We start from the raw sequence: 23,808 nt of genomic DNA, 5'->3' as shown, positions 1-23,808 counted from the left end.
GAGTTGTTAACTTTTCCCATCTTTTCCATCTTGCTCAGACCGACATGACAATTTCTCCAGCCAGGACTCGTCTGCAGAGATTACAACACAGATACATTTGACTTCTCACATTTCCCGCACCATCCCAATCTATCCCCACTTTGCACAAACTCCTCATCCTGCTAATATTTTGTGGCACCAAAGCAATGCTCCTCATACTTCCTTACATAATAATGCTATCACTCTGCCCCTTACATAGTAATAATACCTCCTTTATGACTCTACAGTTTGACAGCCCTCCACAGTAGGGCCCACACTAGTCTGGAAACTGTATAATGTTCCTCACATTAGCTCGTATAATGACCCCGCATTAGTTCCCAGGCTGTATAATGGCCTCCGCATTAGCTCTCAGGCTGTATAATGGCCCCGCATTAGCTCCCAGGCTGTATAATGGCCCCCGCATTAGCTCTCAGGCTGTATAATGGCCCCGCATTAGCTCCCAGGCTGTATAATGGCCTCCGCATGAGCTCCCAGACTGTATAATGGCCCTCACATTAGCTCTCAGGCTGTATAATGGCCTCTGCATTAGCTCCCAGGCTGCATAATATACACTGCTCAAAAAAATAAAGAGAACACTTAAACAACAGAATATAACTCCAAGTAAATCAAACTTCTGTGAAATTAAACTGATCACTTAGGAAGCAATGCTGATTAACAATCAATTTCACATACTGTTGTGCAAATGGAATAGACAACAGATGGAAATTATTGGCAATTATCAAGACACCCTCAATAAAGGAGTGGTTTTGCAGGTGGGGACCACAGACCACATCTCAGTATCAATGCTTTCTGGCTGATGTTTTGGTCACTTTTGAATGTTGGTTGTGCTTTCACACTCGTGGTAGCATGAAATGGACTCTACAACCCACACAAGTGGCTCAGGTAGTGCAGCTCATCTAGGATGGCACATCAATGCGAGCTGTGGCAAGAAAGTTTGCAAGAAAGAAAGTCTGTCAGCGTAGTGTCCAGAAGCTGAAGGCGCTACCAGGAGACAAGCCAGTACACCAGGAGATGTGGGGCGGAGGAGGGCAACAACCCAGCAGCAGGACCGCTACTTCAGCCTTTGTGCAAGGAGGAATAATGACCTCCAGCAGGCCACAAATGTGAATGTGTTTGCACAAACGGTTAGAAACCGACTCCATTAGGATGGTCTGAGGACCCGACGTCCACAGATGGGGGTTGTGCTCATAGCCCAACAGGGTGTCTTGCTAATTGCCAATAATTTCTGGATAATTGCCAATTTCCATCTGTTGTCTATTAAATAATAATAATCTTTATTTTTATATAGCGATAGCATATTCCGCAGCGCTTTATAGTTTGCACACATTATCATCACTGTCCCCAATGGGGCTCACAATCTAAATTCTCTATCAGTCTTTGGAATGTGGGAGGAAACCAGAGTACCCGGAGGAAACCCACGCAAACACGGGGAGAACATACAAAATCCTTGCAGATGTTGTCCTTGGTGGGATTCGAACCCAGGACTCCAGCTCTTCAAGGCTGCAGTGCTATCCACTGAGCCACCGTGTTGTCTATTTCATTTGCACAACAGCATGTAAAATTGATTGTCAATTAGTGTTGCTTCCTAAGTGATACAGGAAAGATATATACAGTGGGGAAAAAAAAGTATTTAGTCAGTCAGCAATAGTGTAAGTTCCACCACTTAAAAAGATGAGAGGCGTCTGTAATTTACATCATAGGTAGACCTCAACTATGGGAGACAAACTGAGAAAAAAAAATCCAGAAAATCACATTGTCTGTTTTTTTTTTCATTTTATTTGCATATTATGGTGGAAAATAAGTATTTTTTCCCCACTGTATATTTCTACAGTGTTAGCCAGTAGGTAGAAGAATATTTAGAATTGAGAGTCCTCAGTGGTTGATACCTTTTAATGGCCAACTGAAAAGATGGTAACAAATTGCAAGCTTTCGAGACTACGCAGGTGTCTTCATCAGGCTAGACTAATACAGATTTTGTATTAGTCTAGCCTGATGAAGACACCTGCGTAGTCTCGAAAGCTTGCAATTTGTTACCATCTTTTCAGTTAAGGTACTGTCACACTTAGCGATGTACCAGCGATCCCGACCAGCGATATGACGCGGTCAGGATCGCTGGTACATCGATAAGTGGTCACTAGTGAGCTGCCACACAGGCAGATCTCACCAGCGACATCGCAGGGGTCGGGGGTCGCTACTTACCTGTCACACTAGGCGATCCTGCGTCCTCCCGCCCGGCTCCACGCTCGTCGCTCGTCTCTCCACAGGAAGCGCCGCAGGAAGCTGACGACGAGAAACAGTCCTGAACGTTCTCGCGCGATCAGCGATAACCAGCGGGGGAGCAGGTCGTAGGTAAGTATCAGACACAGCGATATCGCTAGCAATATCGCTATAACGTCACTAGTTATAGCGATATTGCTAGCGATATCTCTTAGTGTGACATGCCCTTTAGCCATTAAAAGGTATCAACCACTGAGGACTCTCAATTCTAAATATTCTTCTTGCTTCCTAAGTGGACAGTTTGATTTCACAGAAGTTTGATTTACTTGGAGTTATATTCTGTTGTTTAAGTGTTCCCTTTATTTTTTTGAGCACTGTGTATTTATCCTCAACTTTATGGGGATTTTTTTTTTTTATAAAAGGCTTTATAAGATGAGATGACAGACACTCTACTAATAGGACCCTGGCTACAAGACTGCATTACAAGATATATACCGCTCTGGCAAAAATTAAGAGACCACTGCAAAATTTTCAGTTTGTCTGATTTTTTTCTTTATACGTTTATTTTTGAGTAAAATGTAAATTGTTCTTTTATTCTATAACCTACTGACAACATGTCTTCGAATTTCCAAGCACTAAATTTTGTATTTATTTTCAGAAATGGTCAAAATAACAAAAAATGCAGTGCTTGCAGACCTCAAGTAATGCTAAGAAAACAAGTTCATAATCATTTAGAAACAACAATACTAATATTTTAACTCAGGAAGAGTTCAGAAATCAATATTTTGTGGAATAACCATGATTTTTAATCACAGCTTTCATGCGTCTTGGCATGCTTTCCACCAGTCTTTCACGCTGCTTTTGGGTGACCTTATGCCACTCCTGGTACAAAAATGTAGGCAGTGCTTCTTTGCTGATGGCTTATGACTATCCATCTTCCTCTTGATTACATTCCTGAGGTTTTCAATGGGGTTCAGGTCTGGAGATTGGGCTGGCCATGACAGAGATTTGAAGTGGTGGTCCTTCATTCACACATTAATTGACCTAACTGTGTGGCGTGACGCATTGTCCTGCTGGAAAAACCAGTCCTCAAAGTGGGGGGAACATTGCCTGAGCAGAAGGAATCAACTGTTTTTCCAGGATAACCTTGTATGCGGCTTGATTCATACGTCCTTCGTAAACATTAACCTGCCTAATTCCAGCATTGCTGAAGCATCCCCAGATCATCACCGATCCTCCACCAAATTTCACAGTGGGTGCAAGACACTGTGGCTTGTATGCCTCTCCAGGTCTCCGTCTAACCATTAGACTACCAAGTGTTGGGCAAAACTGAAGATTAGACTCATCAGAGAAGATTACCTTACTCCAGTCCTCTATGGTCCAATCCTTATGGTCTTTGGAAAACTTCAGCCTGGCTCTCTTTTGCTTCTCATTGATGAAAGGCTTTTTTCTAGCTTTACATGACTTGAGCCCTGCCTCTAGGAACCTGTTATGAACTGTTCTTGCCATGCACTTCACCCCAGCTGCCATTTGCCATTCCTTTTGTAGGTCACTTGATGTCATCCTGCATTTGCTGAATGATATTCGAATAAGATGATGGTCATCCCAGTCAGTAGAGAGTCGTTTTCACCCTCTGCGGGTCTGTAGCTTTGTTGTGCGCAATGTCTGCTGCGTGACCGTGTTGCAATGGACTACCGTCTTAGAAATTTTAAGGATAGAGGCAACATGACGCTCACTGTATCCCTCTGCTAGTAAAGCCGGGAATTGAGTTTTTCTTTTCCTCAATCAAGACTTTTCAACTCCTTTAGCATGGTTAAAAGCTATTTTTTCATTCCTATTACTTTTGGGTTAATCCTAGCACTTGTTTTGCCATCCAGCTTGTCCTGTTACAAGAGGATTGTGAACACCACAGCAGGGTTTTTTATACTTTCCTTTGTTAAATAAGATTTGGTTCAGGTGATCACCTAATCAGAAGCACATTAAGTAGAATGAGGTGTACTCTGGTTGGAATTCAACTGACACTGGAATGAAATGGCTGTCAGACATGTAGAGAAGCTGATTTTTATAAAACTGTGCAGTGGTCTCTTAATTTTTGCCAGAGCTGTATATTGCAGTCATCATATTATACAGCACTGTGTACTTACAATTGCTAATTTTGCCTTTCTGCCCAGCTTATTCTTTTCTGTGTTCTATGTAGAAACAGAAAGTCTCTTGTCCCTGCGTTTATCATTCCGCTCTACAACCCCTGACCCAGCATCTGCAGCATCTGCCTCCCCCTGCCAAGGACTTTTGCAGTGACTGATGAGTCATATAGGGACAATTGTCCTTCTGTTTCTACTTCCAGCTTATACGGATTCAGCTTGTCAGTTTTTAATCACATGATGTCATTGGAAAAGAGAATTATTAGTTGTGTATAAGGGCATAATGGGCATTTGTAAATACACAGTGGTATATAATATGATGACTGCAATATATTACGAAGATAACAATTTTGATGGGAGGAGGAGTGCTTCTTTAAAGATCCATGTAAAAAGCAGAATGTGTTTTTTTATTTTCTCTCATCTCCCAGATGTAGTCCTAGCCTGAATAATTTGTGCATAACCTTGTATGTACAGGTATTTACTTAGTCCCTTTAACCCCTTAACGACCACCGATACGCCTTTTAATGGCGGTAATTAAGGGTAAGGTGAATTCACGGCGCTGTGGAGTAAGTAAATAGCGCTCCCCAGTGTTGGATTTTCTCCGGGGTCTCGGCTGCAGGGGGTAGCCGATACCCCAGAGAACATGAATCGGGTCGGTTTTTGCCGACCCCGCTTTTGCGATCGCCGTTATTAACACTATAACGGCGACCGCAAAAAAAAAAAAGCCGCGATTTTACATTTCATTTCTCTTTCCTCTGATGTGATCGCACATCAGAGGAGAGAGAAAGAGGGTCCCCGATCCCCCCGGTACCTCTCCGTTGTCCAGGGTCCCCTTCCGGTGGTCCTGTGTCCCGCCGGCGTCCTCCGGTGGGCGCCGCCATCTTGGATCCGGAGAAAATGGGCATGCGCCCACCGGGAATCTGCAGGCTCTGGCTGGCAGATTCCATTCATTCATTTTGATCACTATGATAAACTATCATAGTGATCAAAATAAAAAAAGTAGTAAATCACCCCCCCTGTTTATCACCCCCTTAGCCAGGCAAACATAAAGAAATAAAGAAAATATTTTTTTTTTCATTTTTCCATTAGGGTTAGGGCTAGTGCTAGGGTTAGGGCTAGGACTAGGGTTAGGGCTAGGGTTAGGGCTAGGGTTAGAATTAGGGTTAGGGCGAATTAGGATTAGGGATTAGGGTTGGGATTAGGGTTGGGATTAGGGTTAGGGGTGTGTTGGGGTTAGGGTTGGAGCAAGAATTGAGTGGTTTCCACTATTTACCAACTTTGAGGGTCTAAAAATTGGGGGCTAAAAATCACTTTTGTGGAAATAAAAAATACTTTTTATTTTCACGGCTCTGCGTTATAAACTTCTGTGAAGCCCTTGTGGGTTCAAAGTGCTCACCACACATCTAGATTAGCTCCTTGGGGGGTCTAGTTTCCAAAATGGGGTCACTTGTGGGGGTTTCCACTGTTTAGGTACATCAGGGGCTCTGCAAACGCAACATGACACCCGCAGACCATTCCATCAAAGTCTGCATTCCAAAATGGCTCTCCTTCCCTTTCGAGCTCTCCCATGCACCCAAACAGTGGTTCCCCCCCACATATGGGGTATCATCATACTCAGGACAAATTGCAAAACAACTTTTTTGGTCCAATTTCTCCTGTTACCCTTGATCAAATAAAAAATAGCGGGCTAAAAAATCATTTTTGAGAAAAAAGATTTTTAGTTTTCACGGCTCTGCGTCTATAAACTTCTGTGAAGCACTTAGGGGTTCAAAGTGCTCACCACATATCTAGATAAGCTCCTTTAGGGGTCTAGTTTCACTTGTGGGTTTTTTTTTCACTGTTTAGGCAGCACATCAGGGGCTCTCCAAAAGCAACATGGCGTCCAATCTCAATTCCAGCCAATTCTGCATTGAAAAAGTCAAACGGTACTCCTTCCCTTCTGAGCTCTCCCATGCGCCCAAACAGTGGTTTACCCCCACATATGGGGTATCAGCGTACTCAGGACAAATCGCACAACAACTGTGTTGGTATGATTTCTCCTGTTACCCTTGTAAAAATAAAAATTTGGGGGCGAAAATATCATTTTTGTGGAAAAGAAATGATTTTTTATTTTCATGGCTCTACATTATAAACTTCTGTGAAGCACTTGAAGGTTCAAAGTGCTCACCACACATCTAAATAAGTTCCTTAAGGGGTCTAGTTTCCAAAATGGGGTCACTTGTTGGGGGTTTCCACTGTTTAAGAACATTAGGGGCTCTCTGAACGCAACATGGCATCCGATCTCAATTGCAGCCAATTCTGAGTTGAAAAAGTCAAACGGCGCTCCTTCCCTTGCGAGCTCTGCCGTGCGCTGAAAAAGTGGTTTATCCCCACATATGGGGTATTGGCGTATTCAGGAGAAATTGCACAACAAATTTTGTGGTTTATTTTCTCTTTTACCACTTGTGAAAATAAAAAAAATTGGTTCTGAAGTAAATTTTTTGCAAAAAAAGTTGAATGTTAATTTTTTTCCTTCCACATTGCTTTAGTTCCTGTGAAGCACGTAAAGGGTTAATAAACTTCTTGAATGTGGTTTTGAGCACCTTGAGGGGTGTAGTTTTTAGAATGGTGTCAACTTTTGGGTATTTTCTGTCATGTACACCCCTCAAAATGACTTTAAATATGATGTCGTCCCTAAAAAAAATGGTTTTGTAAATTTTGTTGTAAAAATGAGAAATCGCTTGTCAACTTTTAACCCTTATAACTTCCTAACAAAAAAAAATGTTGTTTCCAAAATTGTGCTGATGTAAAGTAGACATGTGGGAAATGTTATTTATTAAGAAATTTATGTGACACATCTCTCTGATTTAAGGGCATAAAAATTTAAAGTTTTAAAATTGCAAAATTTTCAAAATTTTCGCCATAGTTCCATTTTTTTCATAAATAAACACAAGACATATCGAAGAAATTTTACCACTAACATGAAGTACAATATGTCACGAAAAAACAGTCTCAGAATCAGCGGGATCCGTTAAAGCGTTCCAGAGTTATACCCTCATAAAGTGACAGTGGTCAGAATTGTAAAAATTGGCCTGGTCATTTAGCTGTAAAATGGCTCTGTCACTAAGGGGTTAATTCAGGTCAGGTTAGACACCTTGTACACCAATTCATGTTGTTGTTTTTCTTTTTTTAGAACATAAAGGATGCACTTGATAGACTAGGAGAACAAATTGCATCTATACATGAGAAGCAACCTGATGTGATTTTGGAAGCCTCAGGACCAGAAGCCATACAAATTGGAGAATCACTGACCCAAGTCAACGCAGAATGGGATCGAATCAACAGACTGTTCAATGAGCGTAAGAGGTAAGACTGAGGTAGTGCTCATGAAAATGGCTCAGAAAGAGTTTGCAAAATGGTATTTTCTATGTGACTAATAATACGACTAAATGCCTGTGGGATCCCAGATGTAAGCTTTTACTTTACACTCAATGCTCTACTAATATAATTTCATATAAAATGAAAAAGTGAAAACGAAAAGTACCCAGGACTCACATGCGTTATTCTGGGTTGCAGAGAAGCCTACTCTCTTGTCATTAAATTCTCCAAATATGGCCATACATCTGCTAAATGCTGGTTTGCAGGCAGCTATTACTCCTCCATAGGCATGCATGCTGAGCCTGGTTGAGGGTGCATGTGTTTTGTTATGAGACCGGAATAAGCAGCTAGTGCCTACAGCAGCTGCTTAACAAAGTAGACATTTTGAAATAAAAATCGCTCACTAACATCTGTACAAAAGATCAGGCCATCTCCCGTACAGAATAGATTGTCTGTATATTGTGTATAGACACCATGGGAGGTCCAGTGGTCCATTTCTGCCATCTCTTAGGACCTTGCAAATTATGTTTCTAAATATTAGTAAGTTAGGTCCATAAACAGCAAAGTTGATAATTTACGTCCGGGCATAGGTTGCAATTTTACCCACACCAATATTTGCCCAAATGGCTACAAAGAGCTTGTTTTACTTTAAGAAGATATTTTCCTGATGGGGCAAGCTGTTTTATTGCAAATTGGTTGCTAGACATCGAGGTAGCTCACGAGCACAGAAGATTGGGGTTAAATAGAAGCTTTGTTTCTCTAAAAGTTGGACACTTTGGAGGTTTGACAGACAGTAACCAGTCTTGAGGCATTATAGCAGTGTTCCCCAACTCCGGTCCTCAAGAGTCACCAACAGGTCATGTTTTCAGGATTTCCTTAGTATGGCCCAGGTGATGGAATTATTGCCTGTGCAGGTACTGCAATTATCACCTGGGCCATACTAAGGAAATCCTGAAAACATGACATGTTGGTGGCTCTTGAGGACTGGAGTTGGGGAACACTGCATTATAGGAATCTCAAGCTCGTAAAAGATCCTGTTTCTTAGACCATTTCATTGTCTGCTCTAAGGGCTTCTACAGACAACCATAGTGTCGTTCCGGGTGCGATACGTCAAAACATCGAATCGCAGTTGGACCAATGTTGCTCAATGAGTTTGTGTGCATGTCCTATTTTTCCGTCAGACCTCATCATGCACAATTTACCTCTGATAATTGGGTCGCACTCTGTCATTCAAATCTGTGGGTCCGTGAAAAAAATGCACCGCATTCGGATGACATCTGAGTGCGGTCCGATTTTCATGGACTGACAGAATAGACAAGATTGAGAAACGCTTTAATTTTTTTTATTGTCCACATCTGACAAAAATGGATCCCACTCTGATTATACTTTGATCAGAGTGTGATTAGCACTGTTTTTTTTTTTTTTTTGGATGACTAACATATGGTCATTTGACCCTAGCCTAAGTAGAAATAATAAGTATGTGAAACTAATGATAAAATTCCTAAAGGAGAAAACATATGGGGTTCTCTTAGCGTAGTAAGATTTAATTAACTGAGAAGGTGAGTAGACATAGGATATTGCTCACCTGATGCGGTTGTGCAAACAGAGGCACAACTCCCGCTTAAAGTATGGATGTATTTGCAAAAGACTGATGCCTACCTGGTGAGAAGGGATTGGACCCTGAAACTGAAGTATCCCACAACGTGGATGCCAGAATGGATGAACAGGAAATGTCTTTGGTACCTGAAGAAGGCTGCAAACAGGTGAAATGCCTTGTGTATATAGCTTTTATTTGTTTTATATCAGTTTCAATAAAAGTTTAACCTCTCGGTGGCAAAGACAGCACTATTACTTCGTCCTCCTTTCTGGTATCCAAATGTGTGAAAATGTTATTTTGGCCCATTCACTTTCAAAGGCAGAAATACACACAGCACATTCATCAATCATTGTACGAGATGATCACTAGCAATTATATCATTGTATTGTTTTGTCTTGTTTTATATTGGATGTAAAGGGTATCTTAGTTATGTGTATAGTGTAACTAGTAAGCAACTGTACTTATTTAATAATTGGACATCTTTTTATTTAAGTCGATTTGACAGAGCGCAGGAAGAATGGCGGCAGTTCCATTGTGACCTGAATGACCTTACTCAGTGGACTAAGGAAGCTGAGGGTTTGCTAGCCCAGGCCCAAACGTCAGGAGGCGTCTTGGATTTGGAAAAAGCCCAAATTCATCAGCGGGTAAATTACAAATTACTGATACTAATATAATTCTGTTTTTATGAAAGGAATACTATTCATGTTATTTGATTTATAATGGGAAGCCAATAACTATATCACTTACATGTGTTATGGAAATATATATGTATATGTATTTCATCTAGATCTCACTTGCCTGCTATATGCTATATACTCTTATATACTCATATGCACACAGATACATATTCACAGTTTGAACCTTGTAACTAGTTGGTGGAAATGACCTGCTACCCCCCCCATGAGCTAGTCTGGGGAGCTGATGTTAACTCATGATAGCATTGTCTTATGACATTTATCCCAGACATACAGAAGAGGAAGTAACGACAGATGGTCCAAGCCGATATTGGAGTCTTGCTGACATTGTAAGACAAGGGACAGTAGATCATATGATGTCTAAGTCACCTCAGGTCGGACACCCATATATGTTCATGTATTTAAACTGACCAATTAGATAAGAAGTTCAGCCTTTATGTTAATGAGTAACCACTCCTTTCTGTACAGCTGATAAAACCAAGTATATTCAATAAACTTCCAGAGTTCTGCTGGAAAGGATTGCTGCTAACTAGGCCTGGCGTCTTTCTTTCCTTGAGCGCTCAATAAGACTCTAATTAGGACAGGCCGCAGCACACACAGAGATATATATCTATATCAACCAAAAATCCATAACACATGTGTGTAATTGTTCTTTTTTTAACTTCTAGTTAGGCATTTTTCACGTGTTTTAACATGATAGGGGTATTTAGTTAGCACAACGTTGAGTACTTAATGATTATTTTGATTCATTTTCTGTGGCTTATATAGTGCCAACATGTTCTGTAAAGCTATAAATATGTTGCCACCATTCACAACAGTCCCTCTTTCTAGTCAATCTTCTCACACCAGTGTTTTTGATTTCTACTTTTAATTCAAAACCAGGAGTGACCCCAAACCCTGTAACAGGTATAAATGTCATTGAAAGTTTCCTCCTGTAGGCTCCACTCCTGATTTTGACCTACATTTACTGACCAAATATTGAGCTATAAATAATGCCTTCAATCTAATATTTCTGTCTCAAAATCACACAACTAAGGCGAATTCCATAGAAAAACAATTACCCTATAAATATATTTTTGGAGAAACCAATGAGAGTATACAAACTCCCTTCAGATTTTATTCTTGGTCAGAATCAAACCCAGAGACAAATGTCCTGGAGTCAAGGGCTGAGAGCATCATTCCACCCACTCTATCAACTTGTCACGAACCTCTCCTTGGCTTGGCAATGTTCACTTGATCTGAGTGAGCGCAGTCTGAATTGAATCGCCAACCCTTCACATCCACACTGACACTGCAAGAGCCAATCAGGCCTGCAGACAAAGTGTCAGCGCAGGCATGCGCTCACCCCTCTCTAGTGCCTGCTGCAGACAGGAGAGAGGGATCAGAGTGTCCCTCACTGACACTGTGTGTTCATGTGCCGTGTCAGCAGGTACATCCATGGCCAGGGATTCGATTCAGGCAATGCTCACTCAGGGCAAGCGAGTTCTGTCACTTAAGCTAATGGAATGTGTGCTGCATGTTGATTGAGGGGTTCATTCAGCTATTGTCCACAAAAGCGTGCACCGAGGAACTTTCTTTTGCATATGAAATAAAACTATTTACCTGTTCAATTAAAGAAGGTAAATCTATACCTTGGTGACTAGAATCAGATGCACCCATGACTCATTCATTTGTCTAGCTCAAAAAAAATATTTGATTAAGGCGAGAAAAAGATAAAACTTACTTAAAGGGTTTGTCCACTACTAAGACATCCCCTTCTCAACCTGAATGTTTTCCCCCATTAAAATACAAGTACTTATACTCCCACGTTGGTGCCGTTCCAGCGTTGTTGGCACTCTCGTTCCCTGGACTCACGTGAGGTATCACTGACTCCACCTTTGGATGTATAAGTAATCAACAGGAAATGAGAGCTGCGCCTGGCCGCTCTTTCCTCTTCATTATTTGTACATCTGAAGGTGGGACAGTGATGCCAGCACTGACTGGGCGCAGGGCTTGTGTGGCATAACAGACTCACGTGAGCCCTGTCCTGGATTCTACGCTCCTCTGTGTTTGCCATGGGCTGTGCATAGAATAGAGCTTCTTATGTCAGCATGTGACCATTGAGGATTGTGCAGGAGGGCGTCTGACCTCTATCTATTTGTCAGTCATTGTTGAAACAAAGCTGGAAATGTTGGTGCCAGGACCAAGGAGCTGCACCGATATCTTGAGATTTGAAAAAGGTTTATGTACAGATCTTAACAAACTGAAATGATAAATTGTGTATCAAAATAAAACCTTCACTGCACTCTTATGATGAGGATATTAGCATTGGACAGTTTCAGTCTGCAACATGAACTAAAAAGAAACTATACATTGAAATGAAACTAAGTTAAAACCTAATTTCATGGGTGTCATTTTCCTTTCACAGTTTAAATAGATCAAAACACTTCTGAGAACGGCAAACGAACGGTTTCACGAAAGCAGATTATTTTACGCTTCAGCATTTACTTGCCATTGTGTTGATAGGCATACGGGTCACAGACATACAGGCCTCAGCAGGTAGCTTTCTGACTCTGCTGCTTCATTTTATCAGGAGCTTGAGGAAGGAATCAGCAATCAACAACTCAGCTTTACCATTCTCAACCAGAGCGGGGAAGGGATCATACAGCATCTCTCTGCTACTGATGGACAATTCCTGCAGGAGAAACTGACAAGTCTGAACAGACGTTGGAGTGCGATTAAGTTTGCGGTCATGGACCGACAGCAAAGGTATGACGCCTGTGTAGCAGAGATCATGAGTCAATTGGCTTTATATTACATTATGCTAACGAGTGCATAGTAATCGTAGTAAACGCTGTAATAACATTATGTATAGTTATTAAAGGGGAATCTATTGAAAGGTTTTTCCACCTCATTAGAAATGAACATAATGTTAAGACAGAGATCCTGATTCCAGCAATATGTCACTTACTATGCTACTTGCTGTACTTTTGATAAAATCACTGTTTTAACAGCAGATTACCAGTAGAAACCTCATGCCATGTAGTTCTACATATTCATGTGCTCTTTATAACCCCAACTTCACCATTATTGGCAGCTTTTTGCCTACGCACAGTATTCACAGCTGTTAATCAGTGTTGTCGATGGGGTTCTACGGAGTTCAGCATTCAAAAACTGCTAGACCTGCAGCAGAGAAACTGTCAGTCTACAGTTGTGCCCAAAAGTTTAAATACCCCGGCAGAATTTTTGCTTTCTTGGCCTTTTTTCATAGAATATAAATGATAACACCAAAACTTTTTCTCCACTCATAGTTAGTGGTTGGGTAAAGCCGTTTAATATCTAACTACTGTGTTTTTACTTTTTAAATCATAATGACAACCCAAAACATCCAAATGACCCTGATCAAAAGTTTACATACCGTATTTCTTAATACTTTGTATTGCCCCCTCTGGTGATTTTGGCTTGATAACATGCACAGAAGTTGACACAAATGGGTTTGAATGGCTACTAAAGGTAACATCCTCACCTGTGACCTGTTTACTTGTAGTCAGTGTGTGCATAATAGCTCAGTGAGTTTCTGGGATCCAGACAGACTCTTGCATCTTTCATCCAGCCACTTACGTTTCTGAATTGTGAGTCATGGGAAAGCAAAACAATTGTCAATGGACCTACAGGAAAAGGTAGTTGAGCTGTATAAAACAGGAAAGGGATACAGAAAGATATCCAAGGAATTGATAATGCCAGTCAGCAGCGTTCAAACTGTGATTAACAAATGGAAAATCAGGGGCTCTGTAAAAACAAAACCACGATCAGTTAGACCAACAATAATTTTGTCCACAACTGCCAGGAAAATTACTGAAATACTGGACTCCCTGAAAATTAGAGGTGTGGCTGTTTCAAGATGCACAATAAGGAGCCACTTAAAGAAAAATGGGCTGCATGGTCGAGTCTCCAGAAGAAAGCCATTACTGCACAAATGCCACAAAGTATCTTGCCTACAATATGCAAAACAGCACAGAGACAAGCCTCAAAACTTCTGGAACAAGGTAATTTGGATTGATGAGGCCAAAATTGTACTTTTTAGCCACAACCATAAACGTTACAATTGGAGAGAGGTCAACAAGGCCTATGATGAAAGGAACATCAGTCCTATTATAAAGCATGGAGGTGGATCGCTGATGTTTTGGAGATGTGTGAGCTATAAAAGCCAAAGGAAACTTGGCCAAAGTTGAAGGAAATATAAAATGCATCACGTTATCAGCAAATACTGTAGGCAAATTTGCAATCATCAGCCCGGAAGCTGCGCTTGGGATGTACTTGGACGTTTCAACATGACAATGATCCAAAACACAAGGCCAAGTTGACCGGTCATTGCCTACAGCAGAACAACGTGAAGGTTCTGGAGTGGCGATTTCTGTCTCCTGACCTCAATATCATTGAGCTCTGGGGAGATCTCAAGCGCACATTTTATGCTAGACAGCCCAGGAACTTACAGGATCTGGAGGCTTTTTGCCAAGAAGAGTGGGCAGTTTTACCATCTGAGAAAATAAAGAACCTCATCCACAACTACTACAAAAGACTTCAAGCTGTCATTGATGTTACAGGGGGCAATACTCGGTGTTAAGAAATAGGGTATGTGAACTTTTGATCAGGGTCATTTGGTTGCATTGGGTTGTCATTATGATTTAAAAAGAGAAAACCCAGTAGTTTGACAATAAATGGCTTCAACCAACCACTCACTATGAGTGGAGAAAAAGTTTTGGTGTTATCATTCATATTCTCTGAAAAAAAGGCCAAGAAAGCAGAAATTCTGCCTTTGAGCACAACTGTATATTTTCACATGTAAAGCGCCATGGAATAAATGGCGCTATATAAATGCATAATAATAATAATAATAAACTGCAGCAAACTGCCCAGTAAGTGATACGTCACTGGAATCAGGATTTCTGCCCCTACATTACACTGCTCTCAAATGTGGCAGCAATAACGTGGTGAGAGATTCCCTTTACGTGCAATTCAAGCTGTGTCTGTAACTTATTTCAGATATTTGAGGTGTCTTTGAATTTGTGCAAATTTTATTCCTTAACAGTAGATGAGGCTGTAAATTTACCCTCTTAGGGTTTAATAAACCTGGACTGGCCAAAACAGAGTTATTTTTCTTAGCTCTTTTTTAAACAGATTATGTCTTTAAGTACTGTCAGTTCTGTACATTTTGCATTAACTGACAAGTAGGGCTGTGCTCAGAGTGGTGTGACGTAAGTTTTGAGAGCAAGGATAGCACAACTTGCCCTATACTTATAGCCAAAATGTACCGTAATCTGTATTTCATGTAGGATGGGTCTGGCACATTATCATGTCTTTTATTATAAACAGAATTTATAACTCTATGTTGAACTTGGCTTAAGGGCATTTTCACTTGCCAGTTTTTGGGGTATGTGTTCTACTCTTTTTTTTTTATGGCTAGATCAAGCACCCAATAAGATCAATATGTCTTTTCATGTGTCCATACTCTGTGTGGACTGACTGCAAAAATAGAAACTGAGTAGCGATTAGCGAGCGTGCTTGGACAGGGTGTTATTCAAGCATGCTTGTGTCCCATTCGAGTATTTTCGGCTTGATTGAAAAAATTGCTCAAGTCGCTGTGGCTGTATGTCTCACGGCTGTTCAACATCCGCAACACAAGCATATTTAGTACCTGTGTAATTGTTCTGACCTGGAAAATCATATTGCCAGGTGAGTTTTACTGTATAGTGAACATGGTAAATAAAACAGCTCAAAAAACAATAGTGGAATTGCACTTTTTTTGCAACTTTTTTCCCACTTTCCAGTGCATCACTTAATAAAATGAATGGTGTTATTCAAAAGTAAAAACAAGCCCTCATACAGCTATATTGATGGAAAAGTAAAAAAATTATGACTGTTGGATGAAGCGTAGGGAATTGAAAAGAAAACATTTTAAAATCGTCTTGTCGTGAAGGGGCTAAAGATCCAGCTGGGGCCCCAGGTGGCTTTTCCCAGCCCTGCTGAAGGTGATTTTCAGGTATCTTGCTATGTGAGAAACCTAAGTGTACTTTCTTTGAAACGTCTCAACGTAAAACTATACATGGCTGGCCGAAGCGTTTCAGTGTAAATCACTTCTGACTGGCCAGAGCGTTTCAGTGTAAACCATACCTGGCTGGCCGGAGCGTTTCCAGTGTAAACCATTCCTAGCTGGCCGGAGCATTTCAGTGTAAACCATACCTGGCTGGCCGGAGCGATTCCAGTGTAAACCATAACTGGCCATACTGTTTCAGTGTAAACCATTCCTGGCTGGCCGGAGCATTTCAGTGTAAACCATACCTGACTGTCCGGAGCGTTTCAGTGTAAACCATAACTGACTGGCCATACTGTTTCAGTGTAAACCATACCTGGCTGGCCGGAGCGTTTCTGTCACGATTCCACCCCTTAGTGTGTCTGAGATGCAGTTACTGACAGCTCAGCCATCCATTCTGGTATAGGGGTGTGCTGAAGCTGTCAGTACTTTGATTCACAGCTTGGCCATCTAATTTGGCCTATTCAATCTGAGACTGGGAGGTGTCGGCTGTCTCTATGTGTTCATTATTCCAGGTAATTGCCATGCTTCTTAGCTGAGCTGTGTCTCCAAGAACTCTACTAGACGTACATTCAGCTTGTGAGGTTTGTGCTTTCCTGTGCCTTGAGATCTGTAGGCTTGATCTGTTGCCTGACCTTGGACTTCGTTCTGAGCATCTGGCTGTTTAACCCCTTCAGCTCTAATCCATTATCCTCCTGGTATTCTGACTTCGGAACATTACCTGACTACGCTTTTGTCTCTTCCTTCTGTTTATGACGTACCCTCCTGGCTTCTGACATTGGACTTCGTTACCACTCTCATGATTTGGCTGTGAGAAGTGACTAGCGTCACAATTTTAGTGTAAACCATACCTGGCTGGCCGGAGCGTTTCCAGTGTAAACCATACCTGTCTGGCCAGAGCATTTCACTGTAAACCATACCTGGCTGGTCGGAGTGTTTCACTGTAAACCATATCTGGCTGGCCGGAGCGTTTCAGGGTAAGTCATACCTGGCTGGCCGGGGCGTTTCAGTGTAAACCATACCTGGCTGGCCGGAGTGTTTCAGGTGACAGACACTATGTATCCCATGTGTCATCTGTGTATACCAGCATGAGCATCATGGTTAATATTTCTGATTATTTAGCACCTAGTGGCCTCATTCATATGTAACAGCAGTATGTCCAGAACCCATGCAGCAGTACATGAAGCCCCTGCACATTTGAGACTTAAAGACTTTTTGTGCCCTGTCTTATGGTGTGTCCACCTAACCTTAACTAATCCATTTAAATATGATGTGTATGTCTCTCTGTGAAATTGAAGGCATACAGGGGTACAATGTAGCCTTGTAGACTTCTGTTGGTGCCGTATTGGAGATCTTTGGTGCCGTATTGGAGATCTATACAATTCAAAACTTGCCTTGTGCTGTAACATTGCCACGTCCATAAAAATGTATTATTTTATTGTCCTCTGTTTTTTCAGATTAAAAGAAGAAAGTCCAGCCTTAACTAAATACAAGAGGAAACTGGATGAGTTCACCGTTTGGCTGGATCAGGCCACAAATGTGTTGAGCGTGAATCCAACTCTTGATAATGAGGAAAGACTTAATGAAATCAAGGTAAGACATGTTACACAAATAACATAATGTAATTTTTGATTAATTGAGGTTCTGTTTTTTTCAGTATATGTATCTGTATCTTTCTGAGGTTATCTATGTATTTGAGTGGAATTTGTCACTGAAAGGGTCGTCATGTAACATGTATATGACTTGCATACTTCCGGCCACATTCCGACAAGGCTTGGGCCGTCTTGCTCAATTCATTTGTATTGAGTGAGGCCTGATAGTTTATCAAAATCCGTAAAATAAATGGTTCAATTGCAATGCAACTAGTATGGATGTACCTGAGCAAGTAAATAAACTATCCCTCCCCTGCAGCCATTCCAGAGAATAGCTGGCTCTTGAAATGAAGCTTCCCAATTACTAAAGTCAATGTTTGTTTGTATGACAGCCTGTAGTGAGTGACGTGACGTTAGTTCTGCCAATGTGTATGTGGAAATAATGTGGAAAATTATCTAATCAGCTCTTTCGTAATAGAAATCGTCTTGGCTTTGCTCTAGTTAAGTGTATCTAATTATGTTCATCAAAGTGTTGCTAAAATATTGTTGGAATCCATAAGTAAAGCTCTCTTGCTCCCCCCCCACAGGCAGTAAGCACAGAGCTTGAAATCCAGAGTGACAGAGCCGAGTGGCTGAACCGCACAGCACCAGATATCTTAGCGATGAAAAGACTCAGTGCACAGGACAGAGAGAAACTTTCTTCAAGACTACGGACCATAAATGTTACCTGGACTCAGGTATGACAACATGAAGCTCTTTTCATTTCTGCTGCCCACTTCCTTTACTTATTCCACTTATATTGTGTTTATAGTTTTTGTTGTTGAAGGTTGTAATTGTTAGGCTAAGTGCACACGTTGCAGAAAATTTCTGCTCAAAAACCTGACTCCCTTCCCAGAAACCGCACCTATTTTTCCGCTGCGGTTTTTGGGCGGATTTGATGCGTTTTTGATGCGTTTTTTTCCGCAGCGGTTTCAAAACGCATGGATGAAGCCAAAAACAAGGAAAAATCCACAAAATTAATGAGCATGCTGTGTTTTTTACCGCAATGCGGTTTTTTTCACGGTAAAAAAGCGCATCAATGTGCACAAAAAGTGCAAAATGCATAGAAATGACTGGGAAGCTTATTTTTAGTGGTTTTATAGCGGTTTTATAGTGAAAACCGCTAAAAAAAACGCTAAAAAAGCGCTGTGTGTGAACACAGCCTTACATTGTATGGGAGGGGTTTCCCACAGTGGGCCACACTTTTAAGTAAGGAGGAGACTTCACTTTTTGGCAACTTTTCAGAAAAGGTTGTTGTGTGTGTAAAAGGAATAACACTACTTCTGGCCATTATTCGACTTGTATCCTGCATTTTAGAAGTTACTCCTTCATATCACTAGAGGCCTCAGCTGTGTCCTTTCTGTCCTCCTTTGCTCTTGTCTCCCTCCAGCTTCTCTACTGCATAGACTTTTATAGGCAGTAGATGTAATTTGATACCTCACTGAGGACAAATCTGTAGACTAAGGGTACCGTTATACTAAGCGACGCACCAGCGATTCCGACAACGATACGACCTGGTAAGGATCACTGGTGTGTCGCTAAGAGGTCGCTAGTAAGCTGTCAAACAGTCAAAGTTACCAAACGACGCAGCAACGATCTCGGCGGGATCGCTTGTGCATCACTTAAGGCCCTGTTACACACAACGATATCCCAGCGATCCCACCAACGATCCGACATGGATGGGATCACTTAGACAGACTCACCAGAGATCAGTACCAGCGGGGCTCTTAGTTACCTGCTGTTTACCCTAGATGCCAGAATGCAGCGTCACTGATCGTTGGTCTCCCGCTGCCACACGCAACGATGCATGCATGCTGGCCAGCGGGAGACCAACGATCAAAAAATGGCCCAGGACGATCCTGCACGATCAGCGATACCCGGCGGGGGGGGGGGGGGCGGTCGCTGATAGATGTCACACACAGTGAGATCTCTGGAAAGATCGCTGGTGCGTCACAAAATCAGCGATCTCGCTAGCGATCTCACTGTGTGTGACGGGGCCCTTAGTGTCACACAGCAGTGATTCTGACAACTCCCGCCTGTGTCCATGATTTCTGAGTTGCTATCGAGGTCGCTCGTCGGTTTCAAGCACAGCCATGCATGCTGGCCAGCGGGACACCAGCAATCAAAAAATGGCCCAGGACATTCCAGCACGATCAGCGACATCGCAGGGGGGCCGGTCACTGCTAATTGTCACACGTAACGAGATCCCTGGCGAGGTCGCTGTTGCGTCACAAAATCGGTGACACATCAGCGATCTCTCTAGCGATCTCGCTTAGTGTGAAGTACCCCTAATGTGGGCAGCATTTGAGAGTGAGTGATCATTGCAGGAAACAAAAAGTGACAGTTACGTAGGGAAGGAAACATATTTCACTAATTAGATACTATACAAAGTTTTTCATATTCACTTGTACTGTTAGTAACTACAACTTTAGTTTTTTTCATAAACTATTTAAGGCAGAGCGGAGTCAGAAGAGCCTATTGATTTTAGCAGGACCAACAGACTTTCTTGCGTTTGTACCGGTGACTTCTGCCTCTCAGCTCACATTAAATTTTAATGCTGGACCTTTTTGCTTTCATAGGAAGGTCTGTTAGCACTTAGTCCTCACTCCCAATCAAAACCACATCCGTACTTGACCAAACTGAGTGTGCATTTATATAATAGGGGGTGAAGGAGGGAGGAATAGCTGTTAGAAAATGAGCATTCAACCAGCAAATATTTAAGGTTTGCTGTGGGTTGATCATTATTCTAACGGTGCACAATAGAACAGTTCATTTGGTAACACTTGTCTTGTGCTTGCATTGCTCTGTGCCATCAGACATAATAACTTCACTTTCTGACAGTGAATTTCCCAGTAATTTCCATTCCTAAATAACATCAGCAGGTGCCTGTGCCTGTAGACATTATATTAAATGTCGCATCGGTAATATCCGTACTGTTGTACAATTCCTGCAGACTGGTGTAGATGGCAAGTACATAGAATGGAGTTATCCAGGGGACCCATAGGGTTTTAAGTCTAGTTGACAGTCACATTTCTTCACTTGATATTCAGGACATACACATATTGTCTTGGCGCGCTGAGCCTCGATTCCTTCACATCTGCTTGTCTAGCACAAAAGATTATTCTTTACCATTGTTCAAAAAGTTGTAAAACTGATTCATCCCAAAACTCAACTCCGTAGACCATAGATTTAAAGCAATATCACATATCCACAGCCAGCCTTAGCCAAGTGTGAGCCATGGCTTGTAAAAGATCCATGATCAGCTCAAATGTATTGTCCCTTGTGGGTCCGATCGATATAAGAGAATAAAATATCTTTATGCAATATGCTTACCAATGGAAAGACAATCTACCAGTGACCAAAGGATGGGAATGTACAAGTCAGAGAGTAAAGGAAGAAACAAAATCAGACATTACGGAGTAATAACCAATTCAAGAATAGGAGTGAGGGCTCTAGAGGAAATAGGCAACCCATGTGCTGACTGGCACGGTGATGTTGCATTGCTATAGTAGCTGTATGTAGCATAGAGAAGTAGAGAGGGGAGAGATTGGGGAGAAGTTAACCGATTGCCCCTGCCTTCCATACTGGCTATTAGTTGTGCAGTTCTCAGTTGAGAGCCAGATGGCCACCCACTATGTATATGTACTAGGGAACTAGGCTCCTCCCCGCACCGCACATGTATACTTAGCGGACTAATAGGAACAGCTCTCTATATCTTCTTTCCAATGATGCTATTCTGTAATGACATCCAGATGCCCTGCATCAGGACAGATCAATGGATGTATAGTAATCTAATTTGTTTTTGTTCATGAATGAACTGCTATACATCCATTGATCTGTTCTACATGCGATTTAACCCATTAATTTGTCTTTCAGGTGCTTTCTCGCTCTCTGTCTTTTGCACGTGTGTTTTTCATGATTGTGTGTTTTTTCACGGGTTAATTTATGTTTATTTAATTGTGGCTGTACCAGTTTTATGAATCCTAAGAGTGCACACCAGGCACTCGAAATGCAGCAGGCAACTTGATTTTAATATGGCTTAATTTGCCACAATAAAATATATTTTTTTCTTTATTCCTGGAGTGCTGTCAATCTCCTTTTTTCCCTATCACAACAAGCATAACCTTTCTGAAAGGCTCATAGAGTGGCATTGAAAATTTACAAGTGGTAGCAGAGGGAACAGGAACAAAACGTCATATTAAACTATAACGGGAAGCTATCATCAGAAAATGACCTATTGGTTACATCAGGTTTTTGTGTTAAATTGATTTTTGTCTACAATTTTTTTTTTATATTTACATATCACAATCTATATAAAAATAAATAATTGAGCTCTTTAAATTTCCACGCTGGACACTGAGACTTTTTTTAGACTCTAACTTCCTTTTATTGTAGGAAACAATACATGCACATAGCAACAGTGGTCAAACAACCAACAAATCTTTTGTATTGATGTATCTAATGAGCATGTGCAAATGTTTTTGTGAAAATGGAGCATGGGGAGCTGTGACATCGCCCATTGTGGTGGGTCCTGTGTTATCAGCTGTGTACACAGGTGTCATCTGTCATTGTAATTCTGCCTCTGATAAGAATTATGTAAACTCTTACGGAAAGGAAATGAGAAAAAAACAGTGAACAGAAAGCATACTATTTATAATTAACCCAACACCAAGTGGTACACCAGATCAAAAAAGATCGCTCTCATAAACAACCATATACCAAAAGAAGAAAGGAGACACAACACTGTCCAATAAAATATAGCTCACTTTATTATAGACATATTAAAAAATGCCAATTTAATAAATACACATCGCATAGAAACTGACAAAGAATGAATAATGTGGAAACAAGATAAAAAAGACAGCACTAAAAACCCCTACTGTAAAAACTACGTGGATGGGAGATCTCTTGAAAGTGATCCAACTCTATATATATCAAAAGCTAGTGCAAATATAAATTCAGACTACATACTTAGTGCTCATATATAGTGTCCATTTCCCTGCTTATCTCCACTTGGTCCATAATTAATCCATAGTAATAATGACCAATCAGAGAAAAATAGTATATATACAAAGAGCTCCACTAGTCAAATACATATATCAAGATTTAATTAAATCCAAGGCGTCTTACCCATAGTAACCACCTACAGGGGATGAGCGCTGACAACCCTTCAGCTGGGATAGTGTTCTTAGGCTTCCAAGCTTCTCCCTTTTTTCTCCAAACATAACGATGGTCATTATGCCCAAAAAGTTAAATTTTAGTTTCATCAGACCACAGGACATGTCTCCAAAAATTAAGGTTTTTGTTCCTGTGTGCTTTTGTCCTTGGGTTGATATGCACGTGTCGGACCAAAGCACGTTCATCCCTAGGACACAGAACCCGTCTCCTTCGTGAGCAGTATGTTGGCTGGACATTCCCATCTTGTTTGTTCTTGCATATAATTGTTTGTACAGATGAACAAGGCACCTTCAGGTATCTTGAAATTGTGCCCAAGGATGAGCCAGACTTGTGCAAGTCCACAATTCTCTTCCTGATATATTGGCTGATTTCTTGAGACTTTTCCATGATGCTACACAAAGAAGCAGTGTGTTTCAGGTGTGCATTAAAATTCATCCACAGGCGTTTCTCTAATTAACTCAGATGTTGTCAAAAAACAGAAGCTTCCAAACACATGACATCATCATATGGGCAGTACAGGATTGTTTAGAGGCATAGTAATCTTAGTGTATATAAATTTTCGACTTTGCAGTAAGTAATAAAAATACCTTAAACATTCTCTCATTATTCTGGCATTTGGCAAATATTAATAATTATAATTATGGTAATCCTAATTGACCTATAATGGGAAAGGCTTACTCAGATTTCATGTCAGATATTGAGAAAAACATGCGTATGTGTCCCTTTATATATTGTATGTAAACTTCTGGTTTCAACTGTACATGCATTACTCAGGTGTGATTTTAGCCCAATTTTCCACACAAACACTCTTCACATCCTGAAGTTTCTGTGGGCTTCTTCTTTTAACTCTGAGCTTTAGTTTCTTCCATAAATTTCCTATTGA

General features: G+C 41.2%; 1 protein-coding gene across 5 annotated transcripts in view; it reads left to right on the top strand.

The window, feature by feature from the left end:
* The window catches only part of UTRN (utrophin), an 897,027-nt gene that overhangs the window by 332,549 nt on the left and 540,670 nt on the right, over positions 1-23,808 (top strand). For all 5 annotated transcript variants that reach the window (XM_073557627.1, XM_073557629.1, XM_073557628.1 and 2 more), the window contains 5 exons: positions 7,570-7,742; positions 9,845-9,995; positions 12,619-12,794; positions 17,574-17,709; positions 18,296-18,445. In XM_073557627.1, the coding sequence (XP_073413728.1) occupies positions 7,570-7,742; positions 9,845-9,995; positions 12,619-12,794; positions 17,574-17,709; positions 18,296-18,445 (786 nt within the window). The remainder of the gene's footprint in view (positions 1-7,569; positions 7,743-9,844; positions 9,996-12,618; positions 12,795-17,573; positions 17,710-18,295; positions 18,446-23,808) is intronic.

The sequence above is a fragment of the Dendrobates tinctorius genome, unplaced genomic scaffold (assembly GCF_039654945.1).
Source record: "Dendrobates tinctorius isolate UK_male_01 unplaced genomic scaffold, ASM3965494v1 ptg000250l, whole genome shotgun sequence".
Taxonomy (NCBI): domain Eukaryota; kingdom Metazoa; phylum Chordata; class Amphibia; order Anura; family Dendrobatidae; genus Dendrobates; species Dendrobates tinctorius.
Note: the sequence above shows the minus strand (reverse complement) of the source record. Positions and strands in the feature narration are given on the sequence as shown.